At 45.0% G+C, this 26,980-nt stretch overlaps 1 protein-coding gene across 1 annotated transcript in view; it reads left to right on the forward strand.

Moving 5' to 3' along the window:
- The window catches only part of ACAN (aggrecan), a 119,346-nt gene that overhangs the window by 81,458 nt on the left and 10,908 nt on the right, over nt 1–26,980 (forward strand). Inside the window, exons 14-17 of the mRNA XM_060260015.1 lie at nt 18,503–18,616; nt 23,474–23,632; nt 25,242–25,324; nt 26,549–26,693. Coding sequence (XP_060115998.1) covers nt 18,503–18,616; nt 23,474–23,632; nt 25,242–25,324; nt 26,549–26,693 — 501 coding nt within the window. The remainder of the gene's footprint in view (nt 1–18,502; nt 18,617–23,473; nt 23,633–25,241; nt 25,325–26,548; nt 26,694–26,980) is intronic.

Consider the following 26,980-nt stretch of genomic DNA (forward strand, 5'->3'; position numbering starts at 1 on the left):
CTGAATGCAGTACTTCAAGTGAGGTCTAACCAAAGCACTGTACAGCAGCATCATGTGACTTCACCCTGACTTAGACAGTCCAGGCAACCCCAGTCTCATCAGATCTTGGAAGCTAAGCAGGGTCGACTCTAGCAAGTACCAGGATGCAAGACCTCCTTGGAATGCCAGCAGCTGGGAGGGCAGGGGCAGACTTTATTCAGCCACCTCTCAACATTCTCCAGGCCTCCAGTAGAGGTCAGTCACCAGAGGTTCCCATGACTTCCAGGTGCATGTGCTCGCAAACACAAATACAAAAATACCCCCCAACAATAAATACCTCATGTGCATCAGAACATTAGAATCATAGAGTTGGAAGGGACCTCTAGGGCCATCTAGTCCAACCGCCTGCACAATGCAGGAAACTCACAAACACCTCCCCCCTAAATTCACAGGATATTCATTGCTGTCAGAGGGCCATCTAGCCTCTGCTTAAAAACCTCCAAGGAAGGAGCGCCCACCACCTCCCGAGGAAGCCTGTTCCACTGAGGAATTGCTCTGTCAGGAAGTTCTTCCTAATGTTGAGCCGGAAACACTTTTGATTTAATTTCAACCCATTGGTTCTGATCCTACCTTCTGGGGCTACAGAAAATAATTCCACACCATCCTCTAGATGACAGCCCTTCAAGTAGTTGAAGATGGTGATCATATCACCTCTCAGCCTCCTTCTCTCCAGGCTAAACATCCCCAGCTCCTTCAGCCTTTCCTCATAGGACTTGGTCTCCAGACCCCTCACCATCTTCATCGCCCTCCTCTGGACCCATTCCAGCTTGTCTATATCCTTCTTAAAGTGTGATGCCCAAAACTGAACACAGTACTCCAGGTGAGGTCTTACGAGAGCAGAGTAAAGTGATACCAGCACTGCACGTAATCTGGACACTATACTTCTGTTGATACAGCCCAAAATTGCATTTGCCTTTTTAGCCACCACATCACATTGTTGACTCATGTTCAGTGTATGGTCCACTAAGACTCCTAGATCCCTTTCACACATACTACCGCTAAGACAAGTTTCCCCCATTCTATAACCATGCATTGGATTTTTCCTACCTAACTGCAGAACTTTACATTTATCCCTGTTAAAATTCATTTTATTGGTTTTAGCCCAGTTTTCCATCCTGTCAAGGTCATCCTGTATCCTGTTTCTGTCGTCTTTTGTGTTTGCAAACCTTCCCAATTTAGTATCATCTGCAAATTTAATAAGCATTCCCTCTATTCCTTCATCCAAATCATTGATAAAGATGTTGAACAAAACAGGTCCCAACACGGATCCTTGAGGCACTCCACTTGTCACTCCTCTCCAAGAGGATGAGGAACCATTCACAAGCACTCTTTGGGTGCGATCTGTCAAACAGTTACAGATCCACCTAACGGTAACAGGATCCAAACCACATTTTACCAACCTGTCAACAAGGATAGTATGTGGAACCTTATCAAAAGCCTTACTGAAATCAAGATAAACGATGTCTACAGCATTCTCCTGATCCAGCAAGGTAGTCATGTTCTCAAAAAAGGAGATCAGGTTAGCCTGACATTACTTGTTCTTGAGAAAACCATGCTGTGACCTCAACACAGTACTTCTAATGCAGCTTAAAATTTCATTAGACTTTTTAACTACTGCATTACACTGCTGGCTCATATTAACCTTATGATCCACTAGAATTCCCAGTTTTCTGCTATTAATATGGAGATGGCTCAGACCCAGGATATGCTCCAATTTTATTTTACCCAGTAGCCTTCCTCATTTTTTTCCAGATTGTGGTTTCAAACAATTAATACACAAATCATATTATTTTGCATTAATTTTGCTCTCTTTCTGTAAATGACCCCCAATCCTTGCCTCAAACTGTTTATTTATTTATTTTATTTATTTACGTTTTATTTGCATCCCACCATTCAGTACAGACTCAAGGCGGCTAACAGCATAAAACAGACAGTAAACAAAAACAATGTTGAAAGAATAAAACAATCAGATAAATGACAGTGGTGCTACTTCAGGCAGATCATGTAATATTTTTTTTCTCACGCATACAGATCCTAGGCAGTTAGTAATAAAAGTGCTATGAATCCAGATGTGGTGGCAGCCCTCTCCCATTAGATGTTATATGCCATCCGAAACAGTTCAGTCTTGCAGGCCCTGTGGAACTGCAATAAATCTCACAGGGCCCTGATGGCTTCTGGAAGGGTGTTCCAAAGTATTGGGGCCACAACCGAGAAGGCTCTTGCTCTGGTGGAATTGAGTGCAGCCTCCTCTAGATTGTGAGAGCTTGATTGCAGTGCTCTCTGGGGAACATGTGGGGCAAGGCGGTCCTGCAGATAGGTAGGTCCTAGTCCATATAGGGCTTTGAAGGTTAATACCAGGACCTTGAAACGGATTCCGTATGCAACAGGCAGCCAGTGCAGCGCTCTCAGTACAGGCTGAATGTTCTCCTGACGAGGAAGCCCCATTAGTAGCCTGGCTGCAGAATTCTGCACCAGCTGCAGCTTCCGAATCTGAGTGAAGGGCAGCCCCATGTAGAGAGCATTACAGTAATCAATTCTTGAGGTGACCGAGGCGTGGATCTCAAAGTAGGGGACCAACTGCCATGTTCTCCAAAGGTGAAAAAAAGCTGCTCTGGCAGTGGCTGTTACTTGGGCCTCCATAGTTAAGGAGGACTCCAGGAGCACTCCCAAGCTCTTAACCCTTGATGCTGGTGTCAGTGGCGCCCCATTGAAGACTGGTAGAGGAATCACCCTTCCTGGGCTGCTGCGACTTAAATAGAGAACCTCCATCTTCGTTGGATTCAGCTTTAGCTGACTCAGCCTGAGTCATGATACCACAACTTGCAGCGCCAGGTCCAAATTCTCCAGGGTGCAGGTGGACCAGCCACCCATCAATAGATAGAGCTGGGTGTCATCCACATACTGATGACAACCCAGCCCATACCTCCTGACCATCTGGGCAAGGGGGCACATATAGATATTAAACAACATTGGGGAAAGAACTGCCCCCTGGGGCACCCCACAAATAAGTGAGTGTCTCTGAGACAGCATTTCCCCAATCCTTGGAGGAAAGAGAAGAGCCACTGTAAGGCAGACCCCAGTATCCCCACGTCAGCAAGACGGCTAGACAGCAGCTGGCGGTCAACTGTATTGAATACAGCCAACAGGTCTAATAGGAGCAGTACTCTTGAGCCGCCCTGATCCAGATGTCTCAGGAGGTCATCCATGAGGGCAACCAGCACCGTCTCCGTCCCATGGCCTGGGTGGAAGCTGGACTGGAACGGATCCAGTATGGAAGCATCCTCCAGGAAACCGTGTAACTGTCGCCACCGCCCTCTCTATAATCGTACCCAAAAAGGGCAGGTTTGACACCACCCGATAGTTGGCCAAATTGGTCGGGTCTAAAGATGGTTTCTTCAAGAGAGGGCGGATCACAGCCTCTTTAAGAGGTGTGGGGAAGACCCCCTCTATGAGGGATCTGTTGACAATAGATCAAAGTGGATCACATAACTCCATCCGGCTAGCTTTTATCCGCCAAAACGGGCACGGATCCAAAATGCAAGTTGTAGGGTGCACAGAAATGAGAATCCTGTCAACTTCCTCCAGGCTGAGTGGGTCAAAGTGATCCATAAATGGACCTGAAGAGGTGCTCGGAGCCTCAAGTTCACTTACCGTTTCAGCTGTGTCAGAGAGGTCATGACGGAGTGATGAGACCTTATCTGCAAAAAAACTCGCAAAAGCCTCGCAGCCAATTTCCAGTTCCCTAACATTTGATCTGCCTTGCGGTAGGGCAGTTGAGGACTGAATTGTACTAAATAATTGGGCTGGGCGTGAGGTTGCAGACGCAGGCTGGGCCACAAAGTAAGCCTTCTTTGTGGTCTTGACTGCCACCTCATAGGTCTGCACAAATGACCTATAAGATGTTCTCATCGCTTTGTCCTGAATACGCTGCCACTGTCTCTCTAGTCGTCTAAGCTGCCGCTTCATCGACCGCAGTTCCGGAGTGTACCACGGTGCAAGTCGTGAGCATGGGCGAAGAGGATGCCTAGGTGCGATCTCATCAATGGCTGCAGAGAGCCGGCTATTCCAGGACTCTGCAAGCTCATCTAATGAGCCGCCAGGGGGACAGGGAAGCCGCATTGAGTCCATCAGACTTCGAGGGCAAGCCAAAACACGCTTGTTGCCTAAATAGGGGTGTAGTGACATGTCCATATGGGCCTTCAGGGCATAGTGGTCCGACCATGGCACTGGCTCAGCAGTAGTCCGGTCCACTACCACTCCTGCTGCAAAGATCAAATCCAGCGTCTGCCCGGCCTGGTGCGTGGGTAATGTCACATATTGAGAGTCCTAGAGCCGCCATGGATGACACCAGGTCCATCACCTGAGCAGAGGCTGCGTCATCAGCATAGGTATTGAAGTCACCCAAGACAATAAGTCGAGGGTGCTCCAGTGCCCAGCCTGCTACGGCCTCCATCAGAGATGGCAGGGCACTGGCTGGTGTGTTAGGCATTCCACAACATCCCACAGCAGACCTGCACACTCAATGCCAGTGATCTCTGGGGCCAGGAGCACCCAGAAGGAGTAAGCCTCCCGTATGAAGAGCACCACCTCCCCCCCCCCTGCCTGCTAGTCAATGCTTAGTGGTGGACTGAGAACCCGGGGAAAGCTACTTGGGAGAGAGTTACTGTCTCCCCATCTTGCACCCAGGTCTCAGTCACGCCGGCCAGGTCCATTTTCTACTCAAGCAGATAGTAGGTCTTATTATTTATGGACCTGGTGTTGCACAGCACCAAGGACGGAGGTGAGTACTTCCACTTGGCCCCCATACCTGCCATCATTGGGATGGGACACAGGTTGGAAGGAGGGCGAGCCCTCCTGCGTCTCAGCCACCTTCCTTTCCCATTATGCCTGTTCCTACTGCTATACTTGCCCCTCTCCAGAAGCACTGCTATCCCTTGAGCTAATTCCTCCATAGAACTGTGCTACATGCTGTATTTCAGGCATGTCCAAATTCGAACAGGTTGTGATCTGTTTTTTCCGGACAAAAGTGCTGGTGATCTACCACAATGAAAATTAAGTTTCAAATTAGTTTTGAATTAGATTTTAACCCACCAAAGTTGAGTTCCACCGCCCCCCCCCCCCAATTTACAATGCACCTTCTGTCATTTACTAATAAGCAAAATAAGCAAAAACAAAACAGAGAGACGACGATCCAGAAAGAACTGCGAACAGTTTTTCTTAATTTTTTATTGTTATCACTTTCTTTAACTGTCTTAATAACTGTCTTTAACTTTTATTTAGTAATTTGTGTTAAACGTAGGTCAAGTATTGATCCAGGCTGATCTTGCGCAGTCTTTAAAACTTCACTCTTGCTAATTAGTGAGACGTCTGAGCCTGCATTTCATCCACCAGCTTTTTGAAGTTGGGTGAATATTGTATGAGGGCCAGTCTCGGGGAATCCTGGAGATGTTCATCTGTCATGTTGGTACGCTGTGTACTCTTTGTCATTTTCAGATGGGAAAATGCAGATTCCCACAAATAAGTTGAACCGAAACAGGAGTGTACAGCTTCACTGCATCGTCTCAAGTTGGGAAATTTGTCTCTAGGCACTAGCTTCCAAAACTATTCTTGCTCAGCACGAGTCTTGAGAAAAATGTCATTTTTAAGGGTTACTATTTTGTTTTCAAGAGATGCTTTGTTCAATGAGTAATTTTTACTGATAGCACTGCACTTTCCTTAATGTCCCTATCTGCTTTGAATGGGTATGACAAGTACTCCACAACTTTTTCAATTATTTGGAAGTCACAGAATCTTTTTTCGAATTCCTGGTTAACAGAGCAGATTTCTGTCACATACTTCTCATTCTGAAAAACAAAATTTGGATATTGTCCCAAATGGTCCTGCATATTAGGAAAATTATCAAAAGTGTTGTTTGCAAGGTCAGTCATCATTAGCTCAAATTTGCTCTTGTAGGATGAAACTGTACTCATCATCTCGCCAGTGCATTTGTTTTTACCTTGTAGTTCAATGTTCATATCACTTAGTTTGCCTGTAAAGTCAGCGAGAAATGCCAGATCGCATAACCACTCATCTTCCAACTCTGCTTTGTCATCTCCCCTCTCCTTCAAAAACTTTATTTCATTCAGCAAATCACGAAATCTTTGCAGAAATTTGTGCCTACTTAGCCACCTTACATCTGTGTGCAAAATGATTTCCGCTGCCCCTTCATCAAGAGTAAGATTGAAAAGCTGTCTTTGAAGTGATCTTCCACGAACTGAATTTACAATTTTGAAAGTGATGCCCATGACAGTCATTGTATTGAGTCTGTTGCTTGCCAAAACTTGCTGATGAATGATGCAGTGGTAAGAAAGGAAATCTGGAAAGTCGCCATGCTGTCTACAGAGGCCTATGAAACCGTTAACCTCACCTGTCTTTGCTCTTGCTCCATCAGAAGTGATGGAAACAAGTTTATGCAGGGAAGATTACACTTTGTCTCAAAAGAATGGAAAGAGCTGAATATTTCCTGACCAGTAGTTCTCCCTTTTAAAGAAATTATTCCAAGTAGTTCTTCTTTAACACTGAAGTCTTCAGAAACCATCTGGATAAAGACTAGCAACTGGGCTATGTCTGTAGATTCATCCAGTTGGAGTGAGAAAGCAACACAAACTGAAACATCTTCCAACAATTGTTCAGTTGTGTCTCCACACATCTTTTCTATTTGCCGCACAACGGTGTTTCTTGACAATTGTAGATCTTGAACAGCAGCTATGATCTCTTTCTTATTCTTAAATCCTTCAAAAAGATTGTCTGCTGCTTCAAGAAAACAATATTTTACAAATTCTCCTTCATTGAAAGGTTTGCATTTCTTTGCGATCAGGTTGCTGACCTTGAAGGATGCCATGGCTGTATCCACCAAATGTGACCTTGGCTTTGCCATCAACTGTTGCTGTGCAGCCAAATTAGATTTGAGTTCTTTGAGCTTCAGTTTACGAATTTCACTTTTGTGTGGAAAATCAGCGTCAAACATTGCTATGCAGAGCCTTATAATGATGCTGCAGATTACCCTTTTGGGGCAAGGATAGAGCGGTGTTACAAAGTAGATAACAACACTTGTCTTTCACTAGGATGAAGAAGCAGTCCATTTCCCATTCATCATGAAAGTGGTAGGTTTTGCTCTTCTTTGGAACACTCATCTTCGTTATACTGGAGTGGCTGGGGTGCTAAGTTAACACCGACTGAATCTGGTCTAAAACTGTCACTGTCCCAAAGTATGAAAGATCAACAGGAACTGAAGACCTCTGGATGATGCCAAAATCACACATGCAGTTCTAAAAGTAAAAATAAGAATTGATCATACTGGCACCAATAATCAAATACCACCACACCAAACAATCATCAAAAAAACCCAAACACCTGTCCAGCAAACCATGAGACCAAGTGGGGCTGGTGATCTACCTCTGACCCCTCTGCGATCTACTGGTAGATTGTGATCTACCTGTTGGACATACCTGCTGTATTTTAATGCTGGCATTATGATTTCAAACTCCTGGCCCTCTGCTTTTTGTTGTTCAATCGCACAGTCAAGTCCGACTCTTTGCGACCCCATGGACAAAGTCACACCAGGCCCTCCGGTCTTCCACCATCCTCCGAAGTCTGCTCAAATTTATGTTAGTCAGTAATGCTGTCCAGCCATCTCATCTTTTGCCGTCCCCTTCTTCTTTTACCTTCTGTCTTTCTCAGCATCAGGATCTTCTCCAGTGAGTGTTCCCTTCTCATTAGGTGGCCAAAGTATTTGAGCTTCAGCTTCAGCTTCAGCATCTGACCTTCCAGGGAACAGTCTGGGTTGATTTCCCTTAGGACTGACTGATTGGATCTATTTGCTAGCTGGGCTTTAAGTTATTGATGCAATTTTGATTTTTTTTCATAATTTCTTTTTAAGCAGAAGTTGCATCATCTTTCTTGAACTCATCTCTAAAGAATTGCCTTAAACTTCAAGACTGCTTTTGCTGTCTTTTTGCGTTATGTTTGACTGTGGAGGGGCGGCCAAGGAGAGCCACAGGTGAGCGAGGCCTGCTTGGGCTGGCTGGATATCTAGCCAGCCCAAGCAGGCCTCGCTTGCCCCGGGGCTCTCCTTTCTTGTGTCAGGTTGCTTTTGGCTGGTGGGGGGGGCAGCATGTGCTAATGAGATCCACCACCTATTTTTCTACAAAACGATCCCTGACCACCACCATTCATATGCCGTATCCACGGGCCTTTTTCCACCATATCCACGGGCCTTTTTCAGCCTGTTGGCACCTTGGAATTCTGACAAAGTGGATGCATCCACAAAATTGCTGACACAGCTTACCTTCAGTCATCCCATGAAGATCCTCGTGCTGCAGTGGCAGCAGCTGCCAAAGCAGTGTTTCTAAAAGCCTGCACAACCTATCAGTGACCAGCAGCCCCATGTTGTCAGCAAAGGGTTCATTGAAGTTTCAAAATGATCAGACTTGTCTTTGTTCAAAACTAAGTTTCATTTATTGATTACAACAATGTTACTCTCTACATGGATTCATTGAAACTGATAACAGATAGCTTGTATCATTGGCATTTATGAAGGCTTTAAACTATTTCTCATAATAAAACTACAGTTTAAACTATTTCTCATAATAAAACTACAGTTGTCCCGGCAAGCAACACTTTCACACGCCTTCTTATCTGGCCCTGGTGATGGATGCTCTCTCCCCCCCCCCCCCCCCTCTGGTGATGTTCTTGCTTTGCTCGGGAGGCGCCAGGGCGGCAGGCTGGGCGCTCTGCACTTCAAAGACCTGTACCGGCCTTTGGTGTTTTAGCACCTTCCATTCCCACCCCTCCGTTTCCTCTTGCCAGGCACAATGTTAGTGGCATAGTATTTTATTCAGCAATTGGGTTAGTAAGCATAAGATAAACATGATCAGAAAATATTAATAACGTCAATGAAACATGGCCTGACACATGTGAGCAGCCAATGGTGTGACTGAAGGATTAATATGTATGCCCCACCTAACTCCTGATGATAACCAAGCTGTGGGGTCTGCACCAACAGGAGTCCCTGAGTTGATTTCAAGGGGAGACCCATTAGAGTGCATTGCAGTAGTCTAATCATGATGCTACTGTTGTGTGGCTCCAGGTGGCCAGATTGGCCATGTCAAGATAGAGAACCATCTTCCACTGTATGAGATTGAAGAAAATGTTTGGGGGAGCTGCATTAACCTGCTTCTCCAGCAACAGTGCTTGATCCAGTATGACTCCTAGGATCTTAATCAAGTCAGCAAGGGTAATCTGAACTCCACTGAAAGTGGGAAGCACAGTGTCCTTGAAGATCTCCACCTTCCCATGTAGCATCACTTCCATCCTGTCTGGATTCAGTTTCAGTTTGTTCAATTTCAGCCATTTTAGTAGGTGATGTGAGGTTTCTACCCAAGAACCTGGAGAGCTTCCACTCAGAGTGGACAAGACTGACCTGGATTGACCAATGATCTGATTCCATATAAGGGAGCTTTATAGGTGAATACACCTGAGTTGCTTGGCAGTGGGGCCAGGAGCCAGAGAATGGGACTTCTGCAATCATGAGATAGCATGAAAAGGGTAGAAGACTCCTGGACAGAGGCAGTAGAGCCTGTGCAGGCACCCAAACGGAATGGTTGGTATGTTTTATTTCAACAGTATAACACTTGGTGCCTATTGTGTGGCTAGGTTTCATGTCATGTGACATTGTGATACAGCTTGGTATTGATTTCATTATGGTTTCTGCAATGGTCAGAAGAGGAGGAGAAGCAAAATTTTGGAAACTAGAGACACAGGCAATACATACCAAATCTGGGGTATGCTCAGGCAATCCAAAACTCTTCCCCCTCTTTTTTAAAATTTAATTACTGATTTGAACTGAGGAGAGAGGGCACACAGAAGAGTTCCATGACCTCCTTTTTAAACTGGAACAGTTTGAGTCCAGTGGCACCTTTAACACCAACAAAGTTTTAGTCAAGGTATGAACAAGTGAAACAGGATTTCCTCAACCATTACATATAGAAAAAGAAACCCAAACAAATGCTTACCATATAAACTAAGCTTATTATTCCTGTTTGATCCTTGAATCTGTTAAACATCTTCATTATACGGTATGATAATTTACTGCTCACCCCCTACCTATATGTATGGATTGGTAATTTCTTCCAGTCTCTGTTTTGACTGTAATTGGTCCCTCCTGGCAACTAACCCCCCACCCCACCTCCTCTTTTTCCATATGTAATGACTGAGGGAATTCTGTTTCACTGTATCTGAAGAAGCATCCATGCACATGAAAGCTCATATCTTGAATAAAACTGTGTTGGTCTTAAAGGTGTCCCTGGACTCCAACTTTGTTCTGCTGCTTCAGACCAACATGGCTGACCACCTGGGTCTTCCTTAGTATTGGTTTATGTTCTTGGAGAAGCTACTCTGGAGGATGTTTCAGATGATATACCAGCCTTACACAAAGTGGAAAGGTAAAGAGAGGTGTGTGTATCTTACCTTTAGGGATGTTAGGAACATTAGGAAGAACTTCCTGATCGTTAGAGTTGTTCCTCAGTGGAACAGGCTTCCTCAGGAGGTGGTCGGCTCTCCTTCCTTAGGGGTTTTTAAACAGAGGCTAGATGGCCACCTGACAGCAATGAAGATCCTGTGAATTTAGGGGGAGGCGTTTGTGGATTTCCTGCATTGTGCAGGGGGTTGGACTAGATGACCCTGGAGATCCCTTCCAATTCTACGTTTTTGAATTCCACAAGGCCGGAGTCTGCTTCAAAAGCTGTTCTTTTTTTTGGGGGGGGGGGGGGTTCTTGGTTCTTTAGGAACCAACAAAAAAAATGGAAATCAGTAGAACTGATGTTCTAAATGACACCTGGTTTTTGCATAGAACTCCCATGTCTTTCAGTGAGTCCACTGACCCCCAAATGCATGATTTTGGAGGCATGAGAGGCCCCAGCTGGGCGGGGGGGTCATCAAAAAGTTTGCTTCCACAAGCAATGTTCCAGTTGCATTAGATGAAGAGCAAGTTGGACCCTCTGCCTGAGATCCTGGAGAGCTTTTGCTACTCAGTGTGGACAATACTGACCTTTGTGGACCATGATAAAAAATAAGGCAGCTTCATGTGTTTGCTTCTGATGTCTAGGATAGAGAGAAGTTAGGGTATGGAACAGCCGTTCTAACTAGAAGGAGTTTCCTCCTCCCATGACTGCATTCTGGTCCTCTATGGACTCTCCTTTACTTTCTAAAAGATATTCCCTTTAGCTGCAGCAGAGCTGGAGGGACCCAGGTTGGATCTGGGGAACCTGGACTCCGTTCATTATAAACTGGATGTGTATGTTGGTCCTTAAAGGCATCACTGTATTTAGGATATTTCTTCCCAATTAGACATTTGATGATGTCACTAATTTATGAAGGATCTTTAAAGAAATGATTGAATTCCCAGGTCCTCTCTATGAAGCATTTACATTTATTATTGAAAACTTTCCCCCTTTGGGGGATTATATCTTTTTAGAAATGGAAATGTCCTGAGATCATCTCCTAGTAAGTTCAAAACAAAATCTATGTAAGAAAATCCTTTAAAAAATTATACAGCTGGTTCATAGCTTCCCCTCACTGGCAGGTCTTTAAGCAGTGGCTGGACAAACACTTGTTGGGAATGCTCTAGGTTCATCCTGCATTGAGCAGGGGGTTGGACTAGATGGCCTGTATGGCACCTTCCAACTCAGTGATTCTATGTAATGTATGCAGGAGAAGGGCTGTGAAGAATTCTACTGCAGTTAGACCTTTCCAAGAAAGATGTAAGTGGAGTTCTTAAAAGGGCAGTCCAACTAGTTGACAATCTCTTAGACATTTTCTAGAATGAAGTCTGAAACTCACTTGCTTTAATGGAACATTACTCTCTGTGGTTACATGACCCAGATTTTTGGAATAATATTTCACAGGAAACCTTAGGACCAAATGACACAACGCCAGATTCCAGATGTGTAATTTTTCCTAAAAAGCAGCTGTTGGGCTGAAGAGTAATCTAGATAGAGGGTCACAGCACTGACTTGTAAGAAATGGCTCTCTGTTGAAAATAACCCCAGAGGGGAGGAAAACACAAGCACAATACATCATCACAGCACTGGAGAAAGAGCATTAACGCCCACCGCCACCATTTCCCTACCTGAAAATGATTGCTGCTCTGGCTGCTTTAAAATTTCATAGAGGAAAAGACAACTGCAATATGGATACCTTTCTTTTTCCCAATCAGAGTCTGTGAGGGAACCTTTCTAACTGCAGAAAAGGCAAGAGGAGGACGTCCACATACAGCTCCTGTCGACAATCCTGCTTTAGCTCCTGCACATGTTCTGCTCCTGGTTTCACTGGCAAATGTTACACTGAATAGAAGTTTAGCTTATAGGCATGAAAAACTCCTCCTTCCTTGTTCATGTGGCTAGCTGCTACTGGGAATCTGCTTAGATACTCTGATTTTTTATTATCCCCCAACTCCCTGTATGATCCTCAGTGCTAAGATCAAAAGCCTTATTGAGAACGCTTTCTTGGCAAAACCTTTTCTGGTGCAACCATCTTGAATTCCAGTTATCTGACTAGAAGCCATTAGCTCCCTGGCCAGCAACAAGCAAGCCGATGTGGTGTAGTGGTTAGAATGCTGCACTAGGAACTGGGACAATGGTTTTGAGTCCTCATCCTGCCATGGAAATTTGCTGGCTTCACCCTGACTTACACTCTTGAGTCTGTTGTAATGTAGACAGCAGAGATCAGGAAAGGCTTCCACAAACTGCACTAAACAACAGTAAATTCAAATAATTCTAAAATGAGCAGATCTATTACCGGTGATGTGTGGGATATAGACTGAAAATTAGTGCTTCCATAAAATCCAAGAACAAACAATTCCCTCTCATCCAGTGCTTCATGAGCAAGTCAAATAGAACCAACCACAGATGAGGCAAGGTTTTTCTGCGGGTGTGGGGGGGAGGCAATGTGCACAAAAATTTGGCTTGTAAATTTAAAAAAGGAAAAGGCATCTGTAAGAGGGTTGGAATGCTTCATGCAATTTGCAAATGTGGGGAGGGGATGGAAAATGAATGCCAGGGAGATGGGAAATGGGCTTGGTTAATATCTTAGAAAGTATCTGAAGTTTATAATATCTTAGAAAGTATATGAAATGTCCCAGTGATTTATTCCTCCACAAATCTATGCAGAATTTATTGGAATGAATTTCAACCACGAAAAAGAAATGTTTCTATTAAAAAGCTGTTGAAACCACGAGAGAAACTTTCTCCATTCACTGTCCCAAACCAAGAAGTCTATTTAATGCAAATGCTACAAAAATAGCTCAAAAGGAAGTGCCATAATCATTACAAAAAACCCACAAAATGATCTTTCTGCAGCCAGTCTGACAAGAAAAGTCCCTGATCAGCAAATATAAAATTCATGTCTTTTGTCTTCTTGCTTGTAATGTCATGTCTTTTGTCTTCTCCCCCGCATCTTTCATTTGGAAACCATCTTCTGCTTATTTATTTAGAACCCCAGAACACAAAAGTTCTCAGCAGCCCCCCAAATGCTGAAATGCTTGTTGATTACTAACACTGCCTTCCTTCCAGAAAAAGGAACTCTGAACTGTGAACATGGCTCAGCCCCACTTAGAGCTGTCAAGCCCCCGGAGGTTCCCAACCTGTTGGCACACATTGGGCCAGCAGGGGGAACCTCCCCCTACATCACCGGCACTATGGCATCACCTGGAAGTGCCATCATTGCATTGGTGACATTGTGCTGCGGCCACTTTAGGTGTTTCCAGGAAAACTCTATGGTTTTCCCAGATGCTCTAGCCATTTGGGAGGGAAATCGCTATGGTACAATAGGTACCATAGAGTTTTCCCCTCCCAAATGGAGAGTGTATGGGGAAACCATAGAGTTTTCCTGGAAATGCCTAGAGTGGCTGAGTGCGACATCGCTGGTGTGATGACGTCACTTCCAGGTGGCGTCATTGTGTCACGCATACACTTTACGCACAAAAGTTCCCCACTCCAGAACACAGGGAACTTGGCAGCCCTAGCCCCACTCCCCATTTTATCCTCATGACAATCCTGTGAGGTTGGAGAGGCTGAGCCTCCCCAAGCTCCTCGCCTTTGGAGAAAGGGGAGTGTTTAAAAATATCCAGTCCTGAGTTAAGACGGTCATGGGTGTTTTTCCAAACCCCACCCCCAAATAGGGCACTCTGGTTTGGGGGGCAAACTTTATGGTTTTGAAGGCAAAAAAATAATTCCTCTCTAAATTTGTACCACTGAAGTATTATATGAATTTTAGGTCTGAAGTACTTTGGAAATATCTCTTAGAAGATACACAGAAACTTGCAACTTATGTGGTAGCAAAATTCTGTACTATAGTAATTAGAAAGCATAAATGTAATTAGAAAGCAATGGCATACCACCCCGTAAAAAGTCTGCCATGAAAACGTTGTGATGCGACATCACCCCAGAGTCAGAAACAACTGATGCTTGCAGAGGGGACTATTATTATTATTTATTACGTTCAATTCCTATTCCGCCCTCTCCACAAGCAGACAGGGTGGCTAACAATCAATACTATAATACAATTTAAAAGCAATAAAATACAATTTAAAACATTTTTAAAAACATCTTGCGGTGCTATACAACTTTGGTATGGCAGGATCTTTCTTTTTGCTGTTAGTGATCATATAATGTTCGTAACTTCTCAGCGATGTGAGGTGGCAGTTCTTCCCGGTTAGGTGTTGAAACCTGTCGGAACAATTCAGTTTTGCAGGCCCTGCAGACTACCTTTACCTTTACTGAAATAATTAATTGCAGTCTTTCACAACACAACAGAATATGTGTGATGGACTCAGCTACCTTTCCAGAACAAGGACTTCTGCACTGGCAACTGAGAAAATCTGCCAAATAGTACTACAGAAGGAAATGCATCAAAGCATGCTCTAGAAAAGGCCCATTTATATCTCCCATAGATGATATTTGAGAAATATGGGACTGTTGCATAATTTGGCCACATTTTCAAACTACTGTAGTTTATGGGAAGCATCGCTACATCATTTTGTGATTCAGTATTGCTCAGTCTTTGCATTATTCAAACCCACAGAGTCCCTCAGGGGGCAGTCTTCTCCCCAGTGTTGTTTAATATCTGTATGTGCCCTCTTGCCCAGTTAGTCAGGAATTTTGGGTTAGGGTATGCAGATGACACCCAGCTGTAACTGTTAATGGACAGCCAGCCAGATACCATTCCAGAAGATCTGGACAGTAGTCTGGAAGCTGTGGTAGGATGGCTGAAGCAGGGCCGTCTAACACTGACACTGAACCCTGTGGCCAGGTGAGGTGGGCAGGTCAGGGAATTCAGATTCCCACTCTTGACAGAGTCTAGCTAGTACCAGCTCTCTCCATCAGGAGTTTGGACATAATCTTAGATGTTTCTCTTTCATTGGAGGCTCAAGTTGCAAACATGGTTAAGACAGCATTTTCCCATCTTCACCAGGCCCAACAGCTGAGCCCTCACCTGTCCTGTACTATCCTGGCCACAGCGATCCACACAACGGTCACCTCTAGATTAGATTGCTGTAACTTGCTGTATGCAGGGCTGCCCCTGAACTTGCTCTGGAAACTTCAACTGGTCCAGAATGTGATGGTGTAGGTCCTTACTGGGACCCCTTTGAGATAGGGTTGCCAATCCCCAGGTGGGGGCAGGGGATCCCCCAGTTTGGAGGCCCTCCCCCCGCTTCAGGGTCATCAGAAAGCGGGGGGAGGGGAGGGAAATGCCTGCTGGGAACTCTGAAGGTGAAGTTCCGTATGGAGACTTGTTCTCATAGAAAATAATGGAGAATTGATCCGTGGGTATCTGGGGCTCTGGGAGGGCTGTTCTTTGAGGTAGAGGCACCAAATTTTCAGTATAACATCCACTGCCTCCTCCCAAAATACCCTCCAAGTTTCAAAAAGATTGGACCAGGGGGTCCAATTCTATGAGCCCCAAAAGAAGATGCCCCTATCCTTCATTATTTCCTATGGAAGGAAGGCATTGAAAAGGTACGTGATCCCTTTAAATGTGATGGCCAGAACTCCCTTTGGAGTTCAATTATGCTTGTCACACCCTTGCTCCTGGCTCCGCCCCCAATGTCTTCTGGCTCCACCCCCAAAGTCCCCAGATATTTCTTGAATTGGACTTGGCAACCCTCCTTGGAGAGCACATATATAACCTGTGCTCTTATCAGCTGCACGGGCTCCAGATTTAATACCGAATCAGGTATAAGGTTTTGGTACTTACCTTATCTATGGGACTGTCTCTCCTTATACACTCTGGTCATTTACTGGTAATCGCTGGTCCCAAAGCAGCCCAACTATCCTCAACTAGTATCAGGGCCTTCTTGGCTCTGGCCCCAACCTGGTGGAACTCTCTTGTCTAATGAGATGCAAGACTTGGCTCAGTTCCACAGGGCCTGTAAGACCAAGATGTTCCACCAGGCATATAGTTGAGGACAGTGAAAGACAGCTCAGTGGGCCTCCCTTTCCCCCCTCCTGCCCACCTGTGATAGATGTTTGAGTGGCATCTGATGTAGTTGATGGTTTAGGTTTTTAAATTTGGATTTTAAAACTAATACTGATTGTACTGTATATTTGTTAGAAGCCACCCTGAGCCCTGCTTGGCGGGGAAAGGAGCGGGAAATTAAATAAATAAATAAATAAAATGGTTTTAGAACAGGAGCACTTTCATGAGGTGTTGAACTTACCTGACTACCAAAGGAAACCATCAACAGAATCATATTGCAACAGCCATTCTTCTTCAACAAGACTCTTTTGCCTCTGTCAGTTGATAGTCAGGGAGATATATTAGGGGCCTGCAGTTACTAAGCAGCTTTAGCACTGGGTTTAAGATCTCTACCTGGATAGCAACTTAGGGGCCCCAACCTGAATGCCCAGGCTAGAAGCTAAGCGGGGTCAGCCTTGGTTAGTACTTGGATGGGAATACCACCAAGGAAGTCCAGGGTTGCCGTGTGCATAGACAGGCAATGCCAAAGCACTTCCGTTCATTTCTTGCCTTTAAAACCCCATGCAGTTGCCATAAATCAGCTAAGACTTGATGGCAGTTTCCCAGTATAACAATTTAGGGAAAGTGAAATCCAATCAATGACTCAAGCAAGCAGAGCCGGATTAACAGTTAGGCCAAGTAGGCACTGGCCTATGGGGCCCCATGCCTTTAGGGGTCCCAAGCCAGCTTCCCGCCCCCCCCCCCCCCAGTTTCCCCTGCTTGCAGCCCTCCCAGCCTGCACACACAGCCAGCGACTGAGCTGCTCTTTGCCCCATTTGTCTGGTGTGGCTGCTGCTGGTGTCGTTGCCAAGTTTGCCTCTCTCTGCCTCTCCTCCACAGCTTTTTCAAAGGGGATTTGGAGAAGGTGCATGCAGGTTGCAGCGGGGGCCGTGGGACAAGTGCTCAGACTCTCAGAGGGTCATGGGGCAGGTGCTCAGAGATGATTTGCGAGGGGGCCCCCAAGATTTGACTGCCTAGGGGCCTGCACAGGGTTTAATTTGGCACTGCAAGCAAGACGTTAACTATCCGTCTTTTAATTATTAATAAACCAATCATAGAGTCAAGATTATATGATGCGACAGCCCCACCAATTTCTCTAAGGAGCATGTCTTTTCCCTCAGAATTTGTATCTAGATCAGGAGGACCTATTTAGCTTTAGTAGAAAAACTGTGATACAGCTTCAAAACTATTCTCACAACTAGCTTCAAAGCCAGTTGGCCGACTGGACAATAAAGAGTTCCACCAATAATTTAAAAAAAGAAATGGATTTTGCAAGGCATGCTGAGAAGGCCACTGCCCTGGAACACGAATGATGTCCTCATATTAACTGGCCACCAGGGATAGATTAGTTATTTTTCTGCCTTTACTACAGTTTTGTAAAACATCTCCTCATATCTCATTGCCTGCTGAGTATAATAATACTAACCCTTTAAATGACCAAGAATTGACCAGGATACTATTGTCTCTCTTTCATTTTTAATATCTGCCACTTTTTCATTTCTTTGTCTTTATCACTCTGTCTATCTTCTGGGCAGCCAATGGACATCAGAAAGCTCTTGAACCATTAAACTGACTTTGTGGGCTTCCTCAAAAAAATACAGGGAGTGACACTCTCTTTAGTCTCTTTGCAAGATGCTTGCATAGTTCAAGCCTGCATCCCTGGAATTTGGGCACTCAGAAAGTTGCCTGTTGGCAAGTCTGCAGATCGATTTCTTCCCACTCTTTCTTCCTATTTTTCTTCAGCAGTAGAAGCAGGAGTTCTAAATCAAAGTTGGCCACCCCTCTCCAAATCGCTCCCACTGCATCCCTAAACCACTGACATTTCTCCCACCCCCACAGCCAAGCAAGGAAACAAGCTCTCCTGCTGTTGGAGTTCCTGCCCACCCTAATGGCAGCCCTTGATTTCTTGCAGACACTGATGAGTGCCACTCCAGCCCCTGTCTGAATGGAGCTACCTGCGTCGATGGCATCCACACTTTCAAATGCTTATGCCTTCCCAGCTACGGAGGGGACCTCTGTGACATCGGTACGGCCTAACGACCGGGCTTCAGCTAATTTTACTAACAGCCGCACTTCTACTCCCTTCCCTGGGGAGGGGGAAAGTAACCGATCTGCCCCAAATGCTCCCATCTAGCCCAGACCCCTGGTAATATTTGTTGTGCCAAAGAAAATGCTGGTCCCTCTGATTACTAACCTGCATTTATCTTTTTATATGGCAACCAACTAGTTTATCTGGGCACATTTTTGTTCTAAGTCCATTTTTGAGATTTAAAAGAAATTCCCATTAAAAAAAAAAAGACAAAAAGCATATCGAAACCACTAGTGGGGCTACCAGCACACCAGCTGAAGGCCAGTGTATTTATGCTTAGTTGTGGTACTGTCTACCAAAATACAACTGCTTTTTAGAATAAGCTCAAGGAACACCCACTGAAGATGTATCTTGAAACAAACGTCAGAAAAGAGAAATTGCCCCATACCAAAGATCCATCTAGTCCTTTGGTGTCAATATGCGGCCCGAGGGCCAAATCAGGCCCCCAGAGGGCTCCTATCAGTCCCCTGAGCAACTGGCTGTCATCGGCTTCCTTCTCGCTTGCTCTTGCTTCCTTCTGCATAACAGTTTGCTTTGCCAGCTTGCTCAATCACACAGGAGCTACAGAGAAAAGCCTCTATTTCCTCCATTGGCTGAGGCTCCTCCTTTGAAGAGGAAAGGGAGAAATAGCTTGCTTTGCCAGGCTCTCTCAATCACACAGCAGAGCTACTGAGTCAAGCCTCTCATCCTTCTATTAGCTGAGACTCCCTCCCCCCCCCTCCTAATCCCCTGGGGAAGGAAGGAAAGAGCCAGAGCTTCCTTTGCCCAGTTCCCTGGGTCCTATGGAAGAGATACAAAGAAAGCACCTTTAAGACTGAGTGCTAATGTTTTATTTTTAAGGGGTTTGTTTTAAAAAAAATCTTTAATTGCGTTTGTCTGTAACCTTTATAAAATTTATATCTTTGCTACCTAATGTTAAATAAGAACATACATGGCCTGGCCTGACATGGCCCGGCCTGGTAAGGTCTCATTTATGTCAGATCTGGCCCTCACCCTCATAACAAATGAATTCGACACCCCTGATCTAGCCCACCATTCCGTTCCCAGTATCAGCCTACCACCTGCCTTGGGAACTTCATAAGTAGGCCATGAATTCTACATCTCCCCACAACACACACACACACGTGTGCCTCCCTCTCCCACAACTGGTATTAAGAGACAAACTGCCTCTAAACATGAGGTCCATGTCACTATCAAAGCTAATAGCTGTAGCTGTTCCCTCGATGCAGTTTTCTAATTTTCTTTGAAAGCCATCTAAACCAGTGGCCGACCATCATCAACATGTATTTTGGCTATAAATTCCAATAGTGCACTGTATGAAGATGTGCTTTCCTTGGTTCATCTTTGATCTATGACCAGTCCATTTCACTGAGTGACTCTCAAGTTGTAGCACTAAGAGGAAGAAAGCATTTGCTCTATACACGTCATCCATAATTTTAAAAGCCTTTCATGTTCTTTCTTGCATTTTAGAAGTCTCTTGTGGCCTCTTGTGTTCATGTTAAGTTGTCTTTTTCTCCTAGTGAAAAAGGCTCAAATGTCCCAGACTTTTCCCTGTAGGCAAGGCACTCTAGCCCCTTGATCACAGAGGATGCAAAGCAAGAGGCTATTTGTTGGCAGATGCATTAAAAATCTTTTGTTGTTCAGTTGCACAGTCGAGTCCGACTCTTTGTGACCCCATGGACAAAGTCACGCCAGGCCCTCCTGTCTTCCATCATCCTCCGAAGTCTGCTCAAATTCGTGTTTGTTACATCAGTATCGCTGTCCAGCCATCTCATCTTTTGCCATCCCCTTCTTCTTTTGCCTTCTGTCTTTCCCAAAATCAGGATCTTCTCCAGTGAGTGCTCCCTTCTCATTGGGTGGCCAAAGTATTTGAGCTTCAGCTTCAGCATCTGACCTTCCAGGGAACAGTCTGGGTTGATTTCCCTTAGGACTGACCTATTTGATCTTCTTGCAGTCCAAGGGACTCTCAAGATTTTTCTCCAGCACCACAGCTCGAAAGCATCTATTCTTCTGCGCTCGGCCTTCCTTATGGTCCAGCTCTCACAGCCATACATTACTACTGGGAATACCATCGCTTTGACTATACGGACTTTTGTTGGCAGGGTGATGTCTCTACTTTCTATTATACTGCCCAGGTTTGCCATAGCTGTCCTCCCAAGGAGCAAACGTCTTTTAATTTCATGGCTACAGTCACCATCTGCAGTGATCTTGGATCCCAGAAATGTGAAGTCTGTCACTACTTCCATGTCTTCCCCTTCTATTTGTCAAGGAGTGATGGGGCCAGATGCCATGATCTTAGTTTTTTTGATGTTGAGTTTCAAGCCTACTTTTGTGCTCTCCTCTTTCACCCTCAACAAGAGGTTCTTTAGGTCCTCATCACTTTCTGCCATTAGAGTGGTATCATCTACATATCTGAGGTTGTTGATGTTTTTCCCAGCAATCTTAATTCCAGCTTCTTCTTCATCCAGGCCAGCATTCCCCATGATGTACTCTGCATATAAATTAAATAAGCTGGGTGACAATTATTAAAATTAAAGATCTAGTGGATGCCAAACAATAACATATTATTACAAATTAAATGTCATCAACCTTTCTCTCTGTGTCTTTTTGTGTTTGTGAATAAGAATTCATCATACACTATATTATTATTACCATTACTGTTATTACTACTATTAGATTTATAGACCATCTTTCCCTATGTATAGGGCTTAGGGCAGTGGACAACATAATCAACAAATACACACCAATCAGATTAAAATACTTTAAAACAATAGACAAGTTCTATAACTATTTCAGATGCTGTTTAAAAGACCAATTTAGGTCCTTATCGCACAAGGGAAGAGAAAAGAATGGGAGAGACCAGGCTCAGTGGAAAAAACGCTGCTGTCCTCAACCACAGGCCTGACGAAACATCTTGGTCTTACAGACCCTGTAGAACTGCACTCGGTCCTTTAGGGCATAGATGTCATTAGGCAGAGAGTTCCACCAGGCCAGCACCAGGACCAAAAAGGCCCTAGGTCTGGTTGAGGACAGCTAGATATCTTCTGGGCCAGGGATCACCAGAAGGTTCTTCTCCCCAGAGCGTTCTGGGGAGTATTACCGGGATATAACTCTCTTCTGGGGATATATTCTTGGTCTGCTTCACATTTAAAGTGTATTACACCTGGGGGGGGGGGGGGATGCAACCTTCAACTACTTAGCGAAAATTAAACAAGGCTAGTGGGGAATCAGTCTTAGTTTATCTGCTAAGGAATTCTTTTGTGTATTTATCGACTATGTTGTTCACTGCCCTAAGCCCTTTACATAGGGAAAGATGGTCTATAAATCTAATAGTAGTAATAATACCAGGGTAGGGGACATAAGCAACATTTTAAAGCTTCCCTCTCAACTTTTGAATCTCCCCCCCCCCCATTATGCAATTGAATTGAACATTTGAAGGCACAAAATGAAAACAGAGATCTGTCATCACACAGCAACAAACAAACCAAAGCATGTGTTTAATTTTCGCTAAATACAATTGAAGATTGTATTTTTTCTCCAAGGTGGAATACACTTTAAATGTGAAGCAGACAAAGAACTGGGCTTTATAATGCGTGCCTGCGTGTTAAGTGCTGTCAAGTCACTTCTGACATGGCAACCCAGGACCTCCAAAATGTTCTAATCAGTGACCGCCTTGCTCAGGACTTGCAAACTGAGTATAGAGTCCATCCATCTCCTGTTGGGTCTTCCTCTTTTCCTGTTGCATTCAACTTCCCCTAGCATTACTTTTGCAGTGAATCTTTTCTTCTCATGATGGAACCGTTGACATGTAAAGTACACCTTATTAAAGCCCCCTTCCAAACCACAAAATAATTCCTTAGCAGATAAACTAAGACTTATTCCCCACTAGCCGTGTCCCAGTCTCACACTCCTCTTCTCCACAGGTCTTCTGTGCAATTTCGCACAAGCTGCCGTGGTGCTGCTACTCGCCCCAGCTCTTTCTTGTGGCAAGCTAGATCTTCTGAAAACCGGTTTCTGCTTGCCACAGGAAAGAGGCGGGGCAAGTCACAGCCCCACAGCAGCTTGTGCAAAATCGGACGGAAGCACCGTGGAGAAAAGGAGCATGAGACTGGGACAAAGCTAGTGGGGAATCAGTATGAGTTCAGTGGCCCATTTCCCTAAACTGGCCCGTTTCCCTACAGTGACCATTGCAGTGTCTTTTGGGAAAGTGTGGCATGTTTAATGCAGTGATTCACCTGCATCTCCTAGGGATGCCAGCTTCCAGGTGGGACCTGAGGATCCCTCAAAATTACAGTTCATCTCCAGACTACAGAAATCAGTTCCTCTGGAGAAAATGGATGTTTTGGAATGTGGTCTTTATCGCATTGTACATCACTGAAGTCCCAGTCCACTCCAGGCTCCATCCCCAAATCTCCAGGAGTATCCCAATCAGGATATGGCAACCCTACCCTTGATCCCCTGCCAGTGGCTGAGAGGACCTGGTACCCTACCTTAGACTCAGTAATGTTCATTAACTGAATAGGTAGCTACTGGGGAGCAGAGAGGCTGGAAGTTTTTAAAAGGTGTCTTTTGTTGCTAAAATCTGTTCCAAACGCCAAATAAAAATTATATCTGGTTCATAGGGAAGGTTGAAGCATATGATAAAGCGCCAGGCCACAGATGCTCCAGCTGCCGTTTTCTGCATATCAGATATCTGTTAAACATCAGAAAGGAGGGCAGGCCAAATGACACCCCTAGTTTGTACCCTGCTCTTTGCTTCTGTGTTTGTACATGCTCTTGTTTTAATATTTCCAGATCTGGCAGAATGTGAAGTGGGCTGGACCAAATTCCAAGGCAACTGCTACAAATATTTTGAAGAGAGACACACATGGGTGGATGCTGAAAACCTCTGCCGTGAACACCAGTCCCATCTGAGTAGCATCATCACTCCAGAGGAACAGGAATTTGTGAACAGTGAGTGTGATGGCTACACTAAGGATTACACTTGGGTTCTCAAAGAAATACCCTTAAGTTCACCTCAGATTTTAGGGGGTGTTTGCTGGCCATCTAGCACCAGTTGAAAGAGTTCAAGTGTGGTGCCCATAGTTTAAGCACAGATCCTTTGCCCTGAAACCAAATATCTCCGAATACTGCAAATGGGAGTGGAAGACCCACAGGTCAGTGATGCAGCCTTTGTTCTGCATGCAAAAGGTCACAGGTTCAGTCTGTTGCATGTCCATTTAAAGAATCTCACAAGCCAGATATTTGGAAAGACTCCTCTTTGCCTGCCAATCAGAGTAGGCAATAGAGAGCTGGATGGACCAATGTTCATAGTCAATATATAGCTGTTGCTTACAAATTCACGGAGGATAGGTCCATCCGTGGACCTTAGCCATGAAGCCTAAATTGAACCATCACATTCAGAGGCAGTGTTGGAAAGCAACAACAGTGGGAAGTTTGGCTTGTTATGTCTTGTGGACAAGAGGATGCTGGACTAGATAGCAATGCTGCAGGGTTTTCCTGTGTTCTTAATCACCTCCATTGCTTCTGACTGAGCAGAGGACCAGAGGAGGGAAGGGGCTGTTTAACTCTTCCCTTCCCAGCAGGATTTAAAAGCAGTTTTGTGAAAGGAAGAGAGGAAAGAGTTACCCTCTTCCCCCATTTAAACTGCAGACCTAGTAGCTGAGTTGGTAATGTGTAGGTTCTGAGACAAGGGTGAGGGGATTTTGAGTGTGCAACATCTGAGAGGAAAGGCTTAAAATGCCTTTGCCCTTTAAAGCTCCCCCCTCCTATCCTCCAAGCAATCTAAAGTCCTTCACAAGTGCTTTACATGGTGAACAGCAGCGGGGCGAGGACAATTACAGGACTGCCCATATGGTTCTGGCCTTAAATTGTTTTGTCTTGTGCCTTATGCTTGGAGATGTCCTCTCTACATTTCTGAAGAGAGCTTCTGGGCTTGAATAATTCGCTGTGTTTGAATAATAGGCTTGATTTGAATAATTTCTAGAGGGGAAAATAAATCTTATTTAAAATAACTTTAGAGGGGAGAAACCATATCTCACAAAGAAAATATTTCTTGTGACCAGGCCTTGAATTCAGCAGGAGCTCACAGGAGCACAGCTCATGAACCTTTCTGACGGCCCCCCCTCCTCCTCCCCACCTACCTTTCCATTCAATAGTAGGTGCAGCTGCATAACAATTCCTAGATTAGGAGAGCAGCCAGCCAGCCACCAGGAACTTTGCCACACCCCCAGCAGCCCTCATTAACCCCTGGAGAAGCCCGCGCCACCCTTTCTCCACTTCTTATATGATTTTGGGTGGCTTGTTGGCCTTTTGACTGTGGCGGCCAAGGAGAGCCCCAGGTGAGCGAGGCCTGTTTGGGCTGGCTGGATCTCTAGCCAGCCCAAGCAGGCCTCGCTCACCTGGGTCTCCCCTTTCTTACATCGGGTAGCTTTTGGCTGGTGGGGGGGGCAGCATATGCTAATGAGTTATGCTAATGAGTTCCACCACCTATTTTTCTACAAAACGACCCCTGCCTGTGACAAAACAGACTGCTTTTAATCTCTCTCTCTCTCCTTTCCAGACAATGCCCAGGACTACCAATGGATTGGCCTCAGTGACAGGGCTGTTGAACATGACTTCCGGTGGTCTGATGGACACTCCCTGGTAAATTATGTCCTGTGATGTCAGTCTGCCACCAAGGAGACAATGTTGAGAGTGATAGCCAAGCCTCAGGATGAACAGAATCACACAAATGAACCCCCTCTCAAATCATACCACTTCAGAGCTAAGACATACATGATGCAGGAGATCCATGATCAGAATTTCTCATTTAAAAATGGGGGGGGGGGGGGATAATGTCAGTCACATGGCAGTTCAGAATTGCTTGGGCTGTAGCATGCGGTGTGTGTGTGTGCGGGGGGTTCTTAATATTTCCCTGCCATTTTCACAATTTAAGACACTCTGAAGAGGTGTTCTTTGCTCCGTGGGAGGAAATGTGCAGGTCCCATCTGTGTATCTGTATGTTTTCCCCTGAAGGGTGAACTCAGCTTGTAAGGGTGTGACTTGCATCAGGAAAATGGAAGAGCCCAGATTCATTCCTCCCATCCATGAGTTTTTAGCTTTTTAAAAAGAAGAGAGAGCTCCTGATTATAGATCTACTACATCATGTCCAGTTTGGTTCTGTGGTAGAAGTGGTCTAGCCTAGTTTTCTCCATGCATTCTGAAATCCCCCTCTCCCCTAGATTTTAAGAAGGAAATAGGGATTATGTTAAAGCACTTTAAGAGTTTATGGGCAGGCATAATTTGAGAGGGTATGTTCCCCAAAGAGCATTAAGATTAGCAGATAAGAACATTCTGTTAGTCCCTGGGCCAAAAGATATCCAGCTGGCCTCAACCAGGGCCTTCTCTGCCCTGGCCCCAGCCCAGTGGAACTCTCCTGAGTGACATCCAGAGATGTTCCACCAGGCCTACAGTTGAAGCCAGTAATGTTTGTTGCATCTGCCTGGCACCCACCCCTCCCCCCCATGACTGAAGGCTAGCACTGCCTTCTTGTTTTCAAATGTTTAAATCAGGGGTGGCCAACGGTAGCTCTCCAGATGTTTTTTGCCTACAACTCCCATCAGCCCCAGCCATTGGCCATGCTGGCTGGGGCTGATGGGAGTTGTAGGCAAAAAACATCTGGAGAGCTACCGTTTGCCACCCCTGGTTTAAATGTTTGAAATATTCAAAATACTGTGCATTCATGGTTTTAATTTGTTTTTGTGTTGTATTGTATTCAGTTGTTCTGAACTTCCCTGAGCCCCACGTAAGCAGGGAAGAAGGGTGATTTTAAAAATCCAATTTAATAAATAAATAAATTTAATTCATCTTCTCCTTTCCCCACACCAGCAATACGAGAACTGGCGACCCAACCAACCGGATAATTTCTTTGCCACAGGAGAAGATTGCGTGGTAATGATCTGGCACGAGAAAGGCGAGTGGAATGATGTGCCCTGCAACTATCATCTCCCATTCACCTGCAAGAAAGGAACAGGTGAGAGCTGAGTAGGGTTGCCAAGTCCAATTCAAGAAATATCTGGGGACTTTGGGGGTGGAGCCAGGAGACATTGGGGGTGGAGCCAGGAACAAGGGTGTGACAAGCAGAATTGAACTCCAAGGGAGTTCTGCCATCACATTTCAAGGGACAGCACATCTTTTTAAATGTCTCCTACCATAGGAAATAATGAAGGATAGGGGCACCTTCTTTTGGGGCTCATAGACTTGAACCCCCTGGTCCAATCATTTGGAAACTTAGGGGGTACTTTTGGGAGAGGCACTAGA

The sequence above is a fragment of the Heteronotia binoei genome, chromosome 19 (assembly GCF_032191835.1).
Source record: "Heteronotia binoei isolate CCM8104 ecotype False Entrance Well chromosome 19, APGP_CSIRO_Hbin_v1, whole genome shotgun sequence".
NCBI lineage: Eukaryota > Metazoa > Chordata > Lepidosauria > Squamata > Gekkonidae > Heteronotia > Heteronotia binoei.